The 16778-nt window shown below is 35.1% G+C and overlaps 1 protein-coding gene across 4 annotated transcripts in view; it reads right to left on the reverse strand.

Annotated features, from left to right (window-relative positions):
* CPED1 (cadherin like and PC-esterase domain containing 1) overlaps nt 1–16778 on the reverse strand; it is a 324581-nt gene that overhangs the window by 240643 nt on the left and 67160 nt on the right. For all 4 annotated transcript variants that reach the window (XM_010382302.2, XM_030933056.1, XM_030933055.1 and 1 more), the window contains exon 5: nt 5021–5096. In XM_010382302.2, coding sequence (XP_010380604.1) covers nt 5021–5096 — 76 coding nt within the window. The remainder of the gene's footprint in view (nt 1–5020; nt 5097–16778) is intronic.

Consider the following 16778-nt stretch of genomic DNA (forward strand, 5'->3'; position numbering starts at 1 on the left):
TTCCTTCAGTTATTGATGAAATGGTGGGAGGAAGACCAATCTGGCTAGAGTCTGGATAATAGAATGGACTGGATTATTTAGGAGCACGAAAGGAAGTGAGAAGAATGTGAGAGACTGCTGATTTGGACTAGGCTGGTCATGGTAGAGATGGAGAAAAGTGGATGAATTCGGTAAGCTTTGGGGATGGATGGCTTACTGATGAATTAAATGGGAATTTGAATGTACTTCCAGAAATCCTACCAATTAGAAATTCATTGGGTTTGCAAGCTTCTTTTATAAAAATGCAAATACATCTAAGAGGCTTATAACTGGGGTGAGGGTATAATTTAGTCTGAATTAGTTCCATCAGCTTACTTTCTGCCATTACCTAGTTGAAGTCAGTCATACTAAAGTGATGAGAATTTTACTTGGGGATGGAATGTTTTACATAAGGAATATAATCATGTTTGGTACAGAGGTGAGATTCTTTGGAATGACAGAAGCATTAAGGAGCCCACGGAATCCACAGAGAGGGGTATCAGGATTTGAGAACACAGAGAACAAGCAAACTTAAACCTTCTCTGAAAGTTTGCTAGAATATTAGACCTGGGATATTAAGAGCAATCATCAGTGCCACCTAAAATAAATAACTATTATTGGTCAATGTTTAAAAATTATTTTAATTGTATTATTTTGAAGACATATTTTATATTTGGCAGTAAATACTACCTATAATTTTTAAAGCTCCACTGTTTTTGACACAACAAAAGGTGTTATCTTTTACCTATTATTTTCCTTTTTCTTTATGTACTCACATGCTACTTATTTTTTTTTTTTTTTTTTTTTTTTTTTTTTTTGAGACGGAGTCTCGCTCTGTCACCCAGGCTGGAGTGCTATGGCCGGATCTCAGCTCACTGCAAGCTCCGCCTCCCGGGTTCACGCCATTCTCCTGCCTCAGCCTCCCGGGTAGCTGGGACTACAGGCGCCGCCACGTCGCCCGGCTAGTTTTTTGTATTTTTTTAGTAGAGACGGGGTTTCACCGTGTTAGCCAGGATGGTCTCGATCTCCTGACCTCGTGATCCACCCGTCTCGGCCTCCCAAAGTGCTGGGATTACAGGCTTGAGCCACCGCGCCCGGCCCATGCTACTTATTTTTAATGAGGACACAAATCCTAAAATGTTCAAAATGCTATCTTTGAATACAAATCCCGGTATATTTCAAGCTTCACATGAAGGTCAGCACTCAGAGCTAAGATAAAACTACTGGAAAGAATGAGTTACGGCCAAAAATTGGGCACACTTTTTACCAGGATTTTTTGGATGGCGATGCTGTACTAAAAAGAACAAAAACAACAACTCACAACCCAAGCAAAACAGTTCTCTTATGTTTTGTTTTATATTTGTCTTCCAAATATGGTGAAAAATTCCCTTTTATCAAAATGAGCAAACTTAATAAAAAGCAACAAAAAACATTAGCAACAAATTTGGGCTAACTAAAAACTATGAAACTTTTTTTCAAAGGGCAAAGCATTAAATGGCAAGATAAAAATAAATCTTTGTGCTAGCCAGTAAAAATTTCATGGGTGTGTGCCCTTCAATGTGAGTCACAAGTCTAATGTCAGGTACACTGTGGCTATGGAATGGAACAGACCGTGTTAGCCTTACGTACTATCTCCAACCACTCCTCCTCCTGCCTCACTTGCGTGGGTTCCAGCCGCATTTACCAGCATGATCATCTCTCCTTTCTTAGCATTCCTGTCTGTACCTACTACTGAAGATAAAGTCTGTGGCAAGTCTATATGGGGAAAAGGCACAGCAGAATTATGGGATTTCAGCATTATTGATCATTGCCAAACTTTGTATTTTTAGAGATAAGAAAACTGCAGTACAAGTAAGTTTTAAATCTTGCTCAGAATTATACAACGACGAAGACTCAGTGCTAGGACTTGTTAGGTATTCCTCTCTGAAATTGTTGGAGACACTGCTATATCTATCTTTCATATTTCTGCACATTTTGCAAACAGAGGCACTGACCACATTTGTTCTGAACTAGCTTTTCAAAGATATTTATATAGTGGAAAGCCTTGAAAAATAGAGATGGTGCCTCACTCCAGAGCAAAGAAACATTTATTTTTTTGTCCATTATAGTAAATATAATGTCCCCCTCTGGGGCAAAGGGTAGGCATACTCACTGCACATTAGTAAAGATTCAAACTTCCTAAGCTCTGGGTTCCTCTCTTGAAATGCAAACCACTAAGTATAGTTGATTGGTTCTAGGACCGCAACCCACCCCTCCACCCCCCGGTCATGGATACTAAAATCCATGGGTGCTCAAGTTCCTAATATAAAATGATGTCATACTTGCATATAATCTATGCAATCCTCCTGTATATTTTAAGTCATCTTTCGATTACTTATAATACCTAACACAATGCCTTCACATCGCTTCATTCCCGTGGATTCAATGTAATACTCAGCATGCAGCAAATTCAAGTTTTGCTTTTTGGAACTTCGTGAGATTATTTTTCCTAATACTTCTAACCATGGTTGATTGAAACCAGAGATATGGAACCCACAGATACAGAGGGCCTACATGCTTCAGTGAACTGGTACATGTGCTGATAGTTGGCTTACCTTTATTGCTGTAAATAAAAAAGTCATTGGTCTCTGACCTAGGCATCTCATGTCTTCTACCAATACCCATGAAACTGCGGCAGGTTGACCTGTGAGCTTGTGAGAGGGGTTAAGATCTCAAACCCTTCACAGCTTTTGACCGAAAGATAAAATCTTAGTGATAATTTATCATGTAAAGGGAGAAAACATTAAGTATTCCAGGGCCTTTTGCCTCTAGATTTTTGCCTGCTTGACTTTTCAAATCTAGGGTAATCCAGTTACCATTATTTGGACATTATGCGTAAGGAATAATAAATAATATGCTTTATTCTTCAAATTAAGTTATACATACACACATATACAATCTGACTTTTAAAATTAAACCTATGAAATGGGTCTTCTTAACCCCACTTTGTGGATTAAAAAAACAAAAAACAAAAAACCCCTGAAGTCACACAGCGAATAGGTGGCAGAGCTAAAAATCTTTGGTTTCAAAATTTGTGTTTTGTCAACCTCCAAATGATACACAGCTTAAAATTGTACAAGACATTTTGGCTTTAAATATAATGTCTACATTATATAATATTATATTTAGTTTTACTGTCATACCTTTATAGTCATACCATATATTTAGGTACTGACATGTTGCTACCTAATCTGTATTCAATATTAAATATTCAGCATTCACGACAAATAAAATTTTAATTTTGTGAATATTGAATTTATTATATATGATATATTTATACCAACAGTCCACAACAAAAGCTACTATTTATAAAACTTAGATCAGAAAATAATGCTGCAGACATTTCTTTAAAGCTACACATCTAAGAAAACTATCTTCATCTAGAGAAAGATAACATGATGGTAGAAGTAATTCCACTTAAAAACTGCATTCTGTGAAACTATCTTGTTAGTCACAGAGATAAATACAAAATTAATGCACTAGACAGAGTGTAAAAAGAACTACAAATGCCTAGAACTTATAGATGTTTTTGAGAATAAAAAATGTTTGAAGCAAAAGAAGACAGAAAATACTTCTTAGTTTTATGGATGTAAAACATAAAATGTAAATTTATATAGAATTGTTTGGTGGAATTTTTAAAAAACTGGTAATCTATTTCTGACCATAAACAGCTTTTCATTTCTATGATTTTATTGTGTTAAGTACAAAGCCAGAGAAACTTAATGTTCTGAATCAACCATTCTGAAATGTAAACAGCAACAAAGAAAAACACACTTTTAAATCTGTAGGTTCTGGTCAAAATGTAAAAATAACTTCTTCAGATTGCCTTTTCTAAAGAATTTCTGGATATTTTAATATTGCATTAATGAGAATAATTATTTTATTTGCTTCTCCCCAAAACATTATTTTTTTATATGATTAAACACCTCTCCAGCTAGAACTTACAAAAACAAAAAAACACTCAGCTTATGTAGTCCATTATAATTGTCATATAAAACAATAACTACAGAACCAAATTTACATGGCTCTTTAGTTTAGATATGTATCTTAAATTGAAAGTTGAATTGAGATTTATTATTTTATTTTAATCCTCAGTAAATATCAGTCAATGACTGTAATCTTCACAGTGGAACATGCCAGTGTGGTTTATGTTTGGAGTGGGAGCAGAAACCCCAATGGGAAAGCTGATGGATTAAGATTGATTATTTGTTTCCTGATGCAACTAGGAGACAAATTAACACAAAACAAAATTAAAGCTATGCAGATCTAAGTTTTAATTATGTAGTAAAGAACTTTCTGGGAGCATAAACTATTAAACATTAAATGTATTTAAAACAAGAAATTTGAGAAATCCTTTCACCAATGGCTTTTAAAGTAGGCTATCATTTTTTCTATGAGGGACTATTTCATCTATGAGGGTTCATATACCTTCTGACACTTTTTCCACTCTGGGAACCCATGACGAAATTGAAGATGGTAATTTTTGTCCCAACTTCCTAACATAGTTAAAATGCAGAATTTATTCATTCAGTGTCCTGTATTTAACACACAAATTGAGAGGATTCTAGAAAAGAGAAAATTTTGGGGGGATCAGAATAATTTAATCATAAAGAAATATATACTTTGATAAAAACCCCAAGTATTACATAACTAAGAACTACTGTAATTATTACTTTAAAAATGAAGCAGCAATTATTTTAAAAGCAAACAGAAACGAGAATAAGAAATATATTCATCTGGCAAATCAGAAGGCAAAACTAAACGAATACCAACGTTATGGTTGTTATTCCTCGCTTTAGGTCTTTTCATTGGCAAAGTGTTGTGAACTGTGGCAGATCTGTGATTGTGGAATTGATAGACAAAGGAGCAAAAGATGCTAACCTGAGACCGTGTTAGCTGCTGTCTGCTAAGGAAGCCTGCATGTCTCACATGTTTACGCCCAAGGAAGCAAACAAAAGATTACCTGGGAATCTTCTAACTATTTGACATAATCCTTCCTTTCTGCAAAGTGGCTGCTGTATTTCTGGTAATATGTTTGCCTAAAAGGAATGAAAAAGATTCTAGTGAGTGAGGCATTCATCAATGCTAAAGCAAAACCAAGCAAACACACACAAAAAAAACAGAAAGTGTAGATGGGGTGCATTGTCTAAACGACCCACACCCCACCTTCAAATCTCTGCAAGTCAACATGCAAATCCAGAATAATGAAGTAGCTTATTTGATTAAACTAAAACTTGCCCCTGGGAAGCTTCAAAGTGGTCCTTGGGACCACTTTTTGAAATGTGAAGCCATGATGTTTGCTAAATATAAAAGGAAATACTTGAGGCAAATATAGTAACACAAATAACTTGATATTTAGTGGTAATTCAGTGTTAAACCTGTTCCAAAATTTCATAAACATTCTTCACTTTATAATGAAGGGCATTATTATTTCTAAATATACAACCCAGTCACCCACAAAACTTCATTTCAACCAAAACTTTTTTTTAGACAGCTTTGTAAATATTATCATAAATTCAAACATATGGAATTTGAAAAGATTTTAAGAGAAAAGATACAGATAACTTTAATACTTCCCTTCTCTTGTGAATTTACAGATTGATTAACTAACATCATCCACTTAATCCCCAAACTAATACCCAATATGAGAAAACCTTGTTAAAACCAACAGAAAGAGACCTGTATAAATTAGCTTGAAAATCGGATTTATTTTTGAGACATTATTGATTACTTTCAAATTAACACACTCTAACCTAATAAAGAATTGCAGTTTCTCTACTATGTCCTGTTGGCATGACTTGATAGAAAGAACCCAGCTGCAGTTGGAGAAGAGGCAACTGGAAACAGGGGTGGTAGCTCACTTCAGGCACTTAAGAGATTTATAATTTGCTCTCTTTTTTTTTTTTTTTTTCAGTTTCTTCATTTGCAAAATAAAGCATTTAGAGCTTATAGTCTCTAAGTTCCACTTCTGCTCTAAGATTTTTACCAAATCAATAAGATACGGTCTAAAAACGGATTCATTTAAAGTGCTTGGGAACAGTGGATCGATGAAATCTTCCCCAGTCCTTGCTACTTTATTAATCCTGTTCATGTGTTCAGCAAATTTTCCTTTAATAGCTGTAAAAAAGATAAACTTCAGCCTGATCCTGTATGAATGAAGCCAAGCTTCATCAGAACCCATTGTTGTGATTCTGCACCAGTGGCATTCCTAAACACTACATTGTAAAAGTCCACAAGGACACCAAAGTGTGTATTAGTCCTTTTCATGCTGCTGCTGAAGACATACCCGAGACTGGGTAATTTATAAAGAATAAGAGGTTTAATGGACTCACAGTTCCACGTGGCTGGGGAGGCCTCATAATTACGGCAGAAAGTGAAAGGCATATCTTACATGGTGGCAGGCAAGAGAGAATGAGAACCAAGTGAAAGGGGAAATCCCTTATAAAACCATCAGATCTCGTGAGACTTATTCACTACCACGAGAATAGGATGGGGGAAACCGCCCCCATGATTCAATTATCTCCCACTGGGTCCCTCCCACAACACGTGGGAATTATGGGAGCTATAACTGAAGATGAGATTTGGATGGGGACACAGCCAAACCATATCAAAGTGGACGTCACTTACATTCATTTGCACTAAGAATTGAGAAAAGGCTGTGGTACAGTACACTTTCGATCTTAAGACTGTCTCGATTTCTCAACTCCAAAAGTGAGAAATCTCAGGAACTAAATGTAGAAAAAGAAGGGCTTTCATAGAACGCTGAATTCTTCAATTCAGAATTTAACAAGGGCTGGAGGGAACAAACAGCACTGCAAAAGTGTAGAGAACCCATAATAGACTAATAAAAAGGACTAATACACACTTTGGTGTCCTTGTGAACTTTTACAATGTAGTGTTGTAATAGAGATGATTTTTTTGTTTGTTTTTTAAGTTCAATAGTATCTTTCTAAATTAGTCTGTGAAAAGCTTCAAAAATCAATGAAATCGAACCATTTTCCCTAAATAGGGCAAAATCACACAGTTGCTGGTGAATTCATAGAATCCTTAACAATATGATTCAGAAAGAGAATCAGCATTGGGTAAGTAGCATTAAAGGTTATGGACTGACTCAGATCCATTGCTAACCTTCTCTTAACCAACAAAGCACTTCAAAAAAATAGAGCAAGCTAAGGGAAACAATTGTTCTATCCTTCTGCCTTCTCTTTTTCTATCCCCCACACAATGACTTCTCCCTGTGTTCCTTCCTCCAAAGCACATCTTTAGAATTGATAGTGTGGCTGATTACATAAACGTAGCGACATCTGACACCAGAAACATCACCTCTATTCTACTCTGGAACTGAGCACCAAACTAGCAGTTAAACTGAGTAAAATAACAGCACAAAGAAGTAAAAACATTCAAGGGTCATGTGTCATACAGTTGTGGTAATTCAACTATATTACACAGATGATAACTTTTTAATTGTTAAACCTAGTAATACTCTTCTATATCCTAGTGCTTTGTATTTTTACTTTTATATGTATCATAAAATGTGTAAGATTTGCATCATTATTAAGTGGAACATCATCAAAGGAGTTTTAATTTGTATTAACTGACTTTTATATGATGAGCTTCTCCAGCCTAACATTGCAATTATTATTTTTTAATGGACTTTATTTCTTAGAGCTGTTTTGGGTTCACAGCAAAATTAAGCAGAAGACACAGAGATTTCCCATATACTACCTGCCCCGCATGCACAGCCTCCTCCATTATTAACATCCCCCAGCAGAGTGGGCCGTGTGTTACACTTGATGAACCTACACTGATACATCATTATCATCTGAATTATCATTTTTAATATACACGGATCTTGTATTAGGTTTGAGTGCCTTATATATGATATGCATCTATGTGTATGTGTGTATATTTATAAACAGACTTATTTTTCTTTATTTAGCACAAATCCTTTCATATCTTTAAAAGAATTACAATGCACAGATGAAATGATAATATTTAAACCCTAGGATATTTCTGTGAGATCAAGTTTTGAAAAAGGGAATATGCATTATAAAAGATTTGTATCCCAACATACCTTTCACAGTCCTAATCTGTGATAATATGCATCTAAATTGTTTCTATTACATATTGTCGAAGCAAAAGTAAAAACTTCTTTTGAGACAGTCTATTAATAAGAACAAAAATATATATTAATTATAACAATTTATGGAGTGCTTATAAATTAAAAAATTAAAACTACAATAATATTATTAATTTATTAGGGACAGTGGACACCTGAATTTGAACTAGTTATAAAATGTAAGAAAACGCTGGAGGGGGAAGGAATTGACTCTTTTATTGTTCCTGAACCTTAAGAGTGACACACACATCATGTTGCATTTTAGAGAAATGCTCTTTTTCCTCATATCTGTAGAAATGTTCATGCCTTTACTTGAAAAGAAATTAGAACTTCTCCCAAAGCTGTTCATTATCATCCACAATGAAAAGAATTAATGACAAGAAATTAGGAGAACCAGCTAATCAAAGGAAAAATGTGTTTTCTCCCCATGTCTCAAGTGCAATTATCATTCCATCAAATTCACCTGAAAATTCCCTGGGCTGCTTTAAAATAAGAGCCATTTGGTAGTTCTCAGTACTCCAAGTACTAAGAACAGCATCCTAGCTTTAGGGACTGCTAATCCTACAACAATTTAGAGCTAGAAATCAATCTCTCTGCTTTTGAAACACTAGCACCTGTCTACCTGAGGTGAGATACAGCCCCAGTTACTAAGCTTAGTGTTACCCCAAATAATGGACCTCACTTCACTTTTATCATCATACAGACTAATAGTTTTAAATCCATGTCACTATTCTGCTGACTGGGGAGACTCCCAGCAATTTATTTTCAATAATGGATCTTATGACCATTTTCATTAAGCTCTAAAATTACAAAACTCTAATGTGATTAGTAATCTTAATTTGAGCCAGTGTCCTCTGTTTGTTTATTATAAGGTTATCGACAATTCTACAACATCTCCAACAAATATGAACCAACTTCTGTTTTGAATATCTGTGTTGTTTTCATAATAAAGTCATGGTTCATAAAACTTCAAATTATTCCTGCTATAGAGTGACAGTTATCTACATGTATCATTTAGAATTTGTGTTTCCTTAAGAATACTCATTAGGTTAGGCTCTAAGTGCTTTGCCTAAATATTTACATCAAAAGGTGCTAGTGATATGATTAAGAAAACATAAAATTGAAATGAAACTGCCTGACTTTGCATCTTGGTTGTTTTATTAGCTAGGAGGTCTTAGACACGTTTTATAACCTCTCTGTGCCTCAGTATCCTAATTTGTAAAGAATGGACATAAATAAACATGTAAGCACTTAGGATGGTGCCTGGCAAATAGTAAGGAGATGTAAGTGTGAGCTATTATTATTTGTCATTTATACCCTTAAAATGTCTTCAGGATCTAGCCACAGCTCACCACCCCATTGCTACTCTGCTAGCCCATATCACTCTCCTCTCACACCTACATTATTACAATAATTAGTCTCCCTGTTTTGGTCTTTGCTTGCTGGATAGCTTATTTCGAGAAAACAATCAAGGCAATCCTGTAAAAATGTCAATGGACTCATGTCATCTGTCATCTGCATGCTCAGAATCATCCAATTACTCTCCAATTACCAAGAGTAAAAGCCCGCAGTCCTTGTGACGGTTCCAGTGGCCCCATTGCTGAGCTTCCCCAGCTCCAGGTACCTCTCTGCCCTCACCTCCTACTACATTCACTCTACTTCAGTCACTTGGAACTCCTTACATTCCTCAAACAGCCAAGACTTTCTCCCTTTACTGTAGGCCTGTTGTTCCTCTCCTCTGAGTCTCAGTGGATTTACCCCAGACACTGGAATGGGGGCGCCCTGTCTTCCAGGCCTTACTCAAATGTCACTTTCGTGGTGATCTTAAACTCAATCCCCCAATATTTTGTCTCCTTGCTTTATTTTTCTCCTTAGTGCTTTTTACCATCTATCATATTATTACTTAGTGATTATTTTCCCCGTCTACCCATAAATGTCTAAGCTTCCTAAGAATATATATTTTTGTCTGTATTCTTAATTGCTATCTTCCCAGCACCTAAAATAGAGCTAAATAAATATGTTTAATAAATAATTGTAGAAACAATGAAGGGATAGATGAATAAATAAATGTATGAATAAATGAATGAATGAATGAGTCAATAAAACCAAGAGTAAACTTACTGAGACATTCTGCAAGTCAAGTTTCTCAGGCCTTTTGTGGCCTTCATCTTGATAAATGGTATTTGTCTAAATTTAGTGTAAAGCCATTATCCTAAGTGAATTAAGGCAGAAACAGAAAATCAAATACCACATGTTCTCACTTATAAGTAGGAGCTAAGCACTGGGTACTCATGGACATAAAGATCACAGTGAGAGAAATTGGGGACTTGCAGAGGAGAAGTGGGGGACAAGGGTTGAAAAGCTAATTATTGGGTACTATGCTCAGTACTTGGGTGACAGGATCAATTGTACCCCAGACCTCAGCATCACACAATATACCCATGTAACAACACTACACCTGTACTCCTGAATCTAAAATAAAAGTTGAAATTATTTTTAAAAATAGACGCTGTCTGCGGTGGTTCATTCCTGTAATACTAGCACTTTGGGAGGCTGAGGTGTGAGGATCATGAGGTCAGGAGTTCAAGAACAGCCTGACTAACATGGTGAAACCTCGTCTCTACTAAAAATACAAAAAAATTAGCTGGGTGTGGTGGCGTGCACCTGTAATTCCAGCTTCTCAGGAGGCTGAAGCAGGAGAATCGCTTGAACCCCAGAGGTGGAGGTTGCAGTGAGCCAAGATTGCACCATTGCACTCCAGCCTAGGCGACAGAGCGAGACTCCATCGCAAAAACAAACAAACAAACAAACAAACAAACAAAATGGAGAGCATGTGTTGTATATTTCAAGTAGCAAGAAGAGAGAACTTGAAATGTTTTCATCACATAGAAATAATAAATACTCAAGGTTTTGAGTAGCCTACAAACTCGGACTTGATTATTGCACATATTATGCATGAAACAAAATATCACATGTACCTCATAAATATGTACAAATATGATGTATGAATTTTTTTAAAGTGAAGCTGGTATAAAGAAAATTAGAGAGCAAATCAAGAGGTTTAACCCATGATGAATAGAAGTTCCAGAAAGTAAAAAGAGGAAAGGGAATGGAGAAATGATTAAAGAAATAATATAAGAACATATCCCAGAGGAGATTTGAAAACTTATAATGGTAAATGTTACTGACACTTTCATTGTCACTATTTTAGCTAAAGTTTTATAAGAATTAGAAGAACACAGTAAAGAGTAAAAAGGGGATGTGGAGAGAGAATGGAAAAGATACTGAGTGTGGGATAAAGGTTTTAGGACTGTCTGCTAAAGCAGTGATTCACAACTTGCATACTTAAATGAATAGAAAATAATGGTATTGCCTCATCCAACTGCCAAATCAATTCAACTCTGAATGTTTGTTGCTTTTTTCTTTTTTTATAAGAATTAGCAGGGTAAACTTATTTTAAGTAGGGGATTGCCCTTCCTTAAAACAGTATTTTTCCTGGTGGTAGAATTAACATATATGTATGATAGAATATTTAGTTACATGTAAAGAGGAAAACAATAATCACTCATAATTTTTCCAACCAGAAATAAATACCATTCCTAACATTTTAGTTACTCAGTATTTTTCCACATATATTTAGAAACACAATTTGGATTTGGAACATATAAACTGTTTTCTGATTTGCTTACTTTACTCATATTATGAGCATTTCCATTTGATTAATCATGTATTAATGAGTTTCATGTGCGTTATTTATTTTCCAGAAATACTTATTTTGGTTCCAATTTTTTAACTATAATAAGTAACACTATTAGCATAATCATTGTTCAATCCTCTGACCAGAAAGAATAATATGTAAATTCTGAGAAATAGAATTATTAGATAAAACACATTTAAAATTTTGATTTTTTTGTTTCTATTTTTGGTTTCTTCTTTTTTGAAATATCCAGGAAACAAGTGTACTTCTATTTATTTCTGAGAGAAATTGTATTTTCTAACAGTTTCCAAAACATCTCTATAAAACAATTGTCTTTAAATAAATGTGCTTTATAGGCTTTGCTGCTCAAGTCATTCATTAAAACAAAGTGTTGCCTATGGACCTTGTGATCAACAAATAATAGAGTGAATTTTTACTAGCAACAACAGAAAAAACTGAACTATATGAATGTATAATTATATTTTTATATGTATAATTATATACATAATTATTTATTATATATATATTTTACACATCTAATTATATTTTATGTCACACCTGTAATTTGTGTTAGTGTTTGTGTAATATACCCACATTTAGTGTAATTAACTATTGTGATAGCTATGTAAATATTGCTTCACAATCAGATAAAAGCATGAAATAAACGATATGCTTACAAAAAGATTAAAAAATTAATTTACTGTAAAGGTAACCCTGAAGGCAAGAAGTTTTTCATGTGTGACTTTCTCTATTTTTTAAATAAAAGGAACTGCAACTTGCCATATTTACAGAAACTTTGGGCAGCTTCTTAAAGTTAAAACATTTTTAAAATTTTTAAATTTAAAACAGTTTTTAAAGTTTCTTAAAGTTAAACATATATTTACCATATGAATCACCCTTAAGAGAGAAAAAGTTATATTCATACAGAAACCTGTATGCAAATGTTTATGGCAAGTGTTATTCATTATGGCCATAAACTGGAACAAATCCAGATGTCTTTTAACTTATGAATGAATAAACAGACTGTGGTACAACCATAAAATGGAATCTTATTCAGCAATAAGAAGGAATAAACTAATTGACACAACAGGGATGAATCTTAAATGAGTTTGCTAAGGTGAAATAAGCCAGACCCCAAATGCTCCAAATTATATGACTCTACTCATATGACCTTCTATTTAAAACAAACAAACAACAACAACAACAACAAAATAGGGACAGAAAATAAGTTGATGGTGACTGTTAAGGGTAGGGATCACAGGAGGGGATGACTTCAAAGGTGCAGAACAAGTGAATTTTGGAGATAATGGGACCATTCTGCCATGACTGAGGGATGAGGATGCATACATAACTCCATGCATTTGTCAAAACCCATGGAGCTATAAACCACAAATAATGAATTTTACTACATGCAAATTAAAAAAAAAAAAAAACTCAACCCTGATTTGCACTGGGGGTGGAGGTTGGGGACTCAAATAATATATAAATTGCAGCAAATTACCCTAACTGTGTTACTGAGTGACATAGCCACAGCAAAGGGAGCAAGGAAAAAAGATATGCCCTACTTCCAGAAAATATTATTTTGAGTGAATATTATTAGGCAAAAAGATCACACACAAAACATTCACTTTTATTAGTAAATTTGTTTCTCACAGGGGTATAGGTTAAGAATTCTGAAACTAATGTATGTGTATGCTAGGGTTAAACAAATAGGGAAATGTGATGTAAATGAGATCTAATTTTCTCACTATCTGAGAAAGAAGTTACAAATGAGGACAGCATAAGGCTATAATAAACCTTGTGGTGTTGGATAGCAAACAGGGGTATGGTAAGAATCAGCTTTTCAATATGTACATATAGAGACAGACACAGAAATAAATACAAGTGTACGTTTGCATGGATTCGTACACATACAGACATTTCCAAGCTCTCTCTGCTGAAAGAGCCCAAACTCAATGACACCCTAGTAGCAATGGGCACACCTAGTACCCAGATCTTTGTTTTTAAATATCATTCTGCAATAACAGGAATGGGGTTCCTGGATAAATGGTTAATTCCAGCCTGGCACAGGAAAAATGCAAGATGAATTTGGAGTATCTCATGGTGCTAAACAGTAAGGAAGTATCCAAGAAAAGAACACATGACATGTCAAAAGAGCCAGGAGCCAACATGAATAATCACTCAATGACCAAAGCTGGAACAATTTGATTGTAAAAAATTAATAACAATAGCACTGATTTGTAACCCATAGAATACAACAAATATCCATTAGTCTATTATGTCAGCCCATACTGACATAAATAAATTATTGAATAAATAAATGCAGGAGAAAGACTAGCTCTTCCTTACAGAGGAATTCCAATTAATAATTATGAAAGTAATAAGACAAATAGAAAATCACCATTAGAACACCAGAATAAAAATTGTTGTGAGCAAGATCCAGCTCTGGATCCTAAAATTTGTAGGCAAAATTTGAAGAAAAACAGGATCTTTGTACAGTCTCAAAGTATTATCTCCCAAGATGTTTATTAATTATGTGGGGAAAAAAATCCAACAAACACCACCTTAGCCTAGTGATCAAGGTGAACATCACCAGTAACAAGAGACAAGGACATCATATGCCCCTTGATATTTTACACTGAGAAGGGTAGACTGCTTCCATGAAATTCTTGCCAAAGATTCATAACCTTATGAAGAAGTCATCAGGCCAATCCAAATTGAGGATCATTCTACAAAACACCTGACCAGTACTCTTCAAATATGTCAAGGTCATGAAAGGAAAAAACATTGCATCAGATTGAAGGAGAGTAAGGAGATATGAAAACTCAATGCAATGAGGGGTACTAGATAGGTTCTTAGAGCAGAAAAGGGGCAAACTTTTGTTTTTTTTTTAAAAAAAGATGCAATCTGAATAACATTTATAATTGAGTTAACAGTTTGTATCCATATTAATTTCTTAGTTTTGATGAAAGTATCATGTTTATGTGAGATTTAACATTAAAGTAAGCTCAGTGAAAGGTATTTGGAAAAATCCTTGTACTATCTTTGCAATTTTTCTGTAAGTCTAAAATTATGTCAAAATTAAAAATTAAGGCCAGGCACAGTGACTCATGTCTGTAATCCCAGCACTTTGGGAGGTCAAGGTGGGCAGATCACTTGAGGCCAGGAGTTCAAGACCAGCCTGGCCAACAGGGCAAAACCCAGTCTCTACTAAAAATTAAAAAAAAAATAGGTGTGGCGGTACATGCCTGTAATCCCAGCTACTTGGGAAGCTGAGCGTGAGAATCACTTGAACCCAGGAGGCCACAGTTGCAGTGAGCCAAGCTCATGCCACTGCACTCCAGCCTGAGAGACAGAGTGAGACTCTGTCTCCAAAAAACAATTAAAAAAAAATTTAAAAGGAGAATCCCAGCATAACTGACATTATACTTTATAATTTCCTTCTCTACCTATTTCACCCATAACCCCCTTCTTGCCTTCTCCATTGCCATTGCTGGCTGATCTGTTCTGCTCTCTTCTCTTCACATATTCCACTCATCTCCAGTGACTCACACAAACCTAAAACCAGCAAGTGTCTTGGAGACTGTCCAGTGTCTAATGCCTTCTTATTGCAGGAAAAGATGCTGAAGACTGCAGAGATTAAATAACGTGACCAAAATCTTTCAGCTAGTGAGTGATGGTGCAAGAGTTGACCACAAAAGCCCGAGGAGAGGGGACAGAAGAGTCACGGGAAGAGTTTTTATGTGTGACTTTGTGTTGTCCAGGTGCCAACCATACGTTTTGGGGCTCAGGAAACAAAGTGAAGAACTGAGTTAAATAGAATAATATTCCCCTTAATGTATACTGAACAAAGTCTAGTTTCAATTCATACAGGACTGATGAATGCATGGACTTTGGGTGTCTCAAAATTTTACAGCTGTGGGGAGAGATTTTGCACCCCAGGCTGGGAACATAACTATCACAGGAGCCATGATTGACAGCGAAAGTAGCATGGAATGTTCCTCAATATCTTTGGTGTAATGGTCTGAAACAGCATACCAAAAACACTGTTTCTAAGTACATGGAAGACACCTGCTAGGGAAATAGATGGGAAAGCTTTTTTTTTTTTTTCTTTCATAATTGAGATTTTACTGATTGAGGATCAGTACAGACATTTAAATTTGTACACAATTCTTAACATACATACCAAAAATCTGAAAAGCCATGTATTGTAATTCTTTTTTAAAGTTATTCCAGCGACTTTCCCCCTTAAAATTTGGAAGCAAATTTTCCTTAAGAGGCTATCAGTATCTTCACATGCTAATAAGCTGTTACATACGTCTCACCAATTCACAACTGAATAGCATGTACGCTACATATTCAAATTTTTAATCTTTCACAGCACAGTAACAAAGTTATTAGGAAAACAGGACTGCCACAATCAAAGATCTTACAGCATGCACACAATTCCGACAGGAAGATCCGTGATCAAGGAGTGGTTTTCTTTAGGAAACAATTCTACTAAAAAACAACAAGGAAATAGAAGTAATTAAAAATGTCCAAGACATTAAATGCAGGACTGACTCCATATTGCCATTTAATATGCTTTGTATTATAGGATATAAAAACTAACCCCTCCATCTATGGAATGTTAAGTGGACACCCGAGACAGTCAAAGCCTCCCATAATTCAATGTCCCACACTATTTCCTGGTTGTACCAAAAAAAATAAACAACCAGCGAATGATTTCACCTCTAAAAAAAAAGCATTTACACTTAAAAAATGGGATGAGGTGGGATTCCCTCCTTCTTAAAAATGTTTCTAGAGCTACTAAAACACTTGCATTTACAAAATAATTGATAAGAAACATTCCTCTGGATTGCACAAGAAGAGAGAAAGGGACCGCTGATAAGACATGGTGTACGG

Source organism: Rhinopithecus roxellana, chromosome 6, assembly GCF_007565055.1.
Source record: "Rhinopithecus roxellana isolate Shanxi Qingling chromosome 6, ASM756505v1, whole genome shotgun sequence".
In the NCBI taxonomy this organism is placed as follows: domain Eukaryota; kingdom Metazoa; phylum Chordata; class Mammalia; order Primates; family Cercopithecidae; genus Rhinopithecus; species Rhinopithecus roxellana.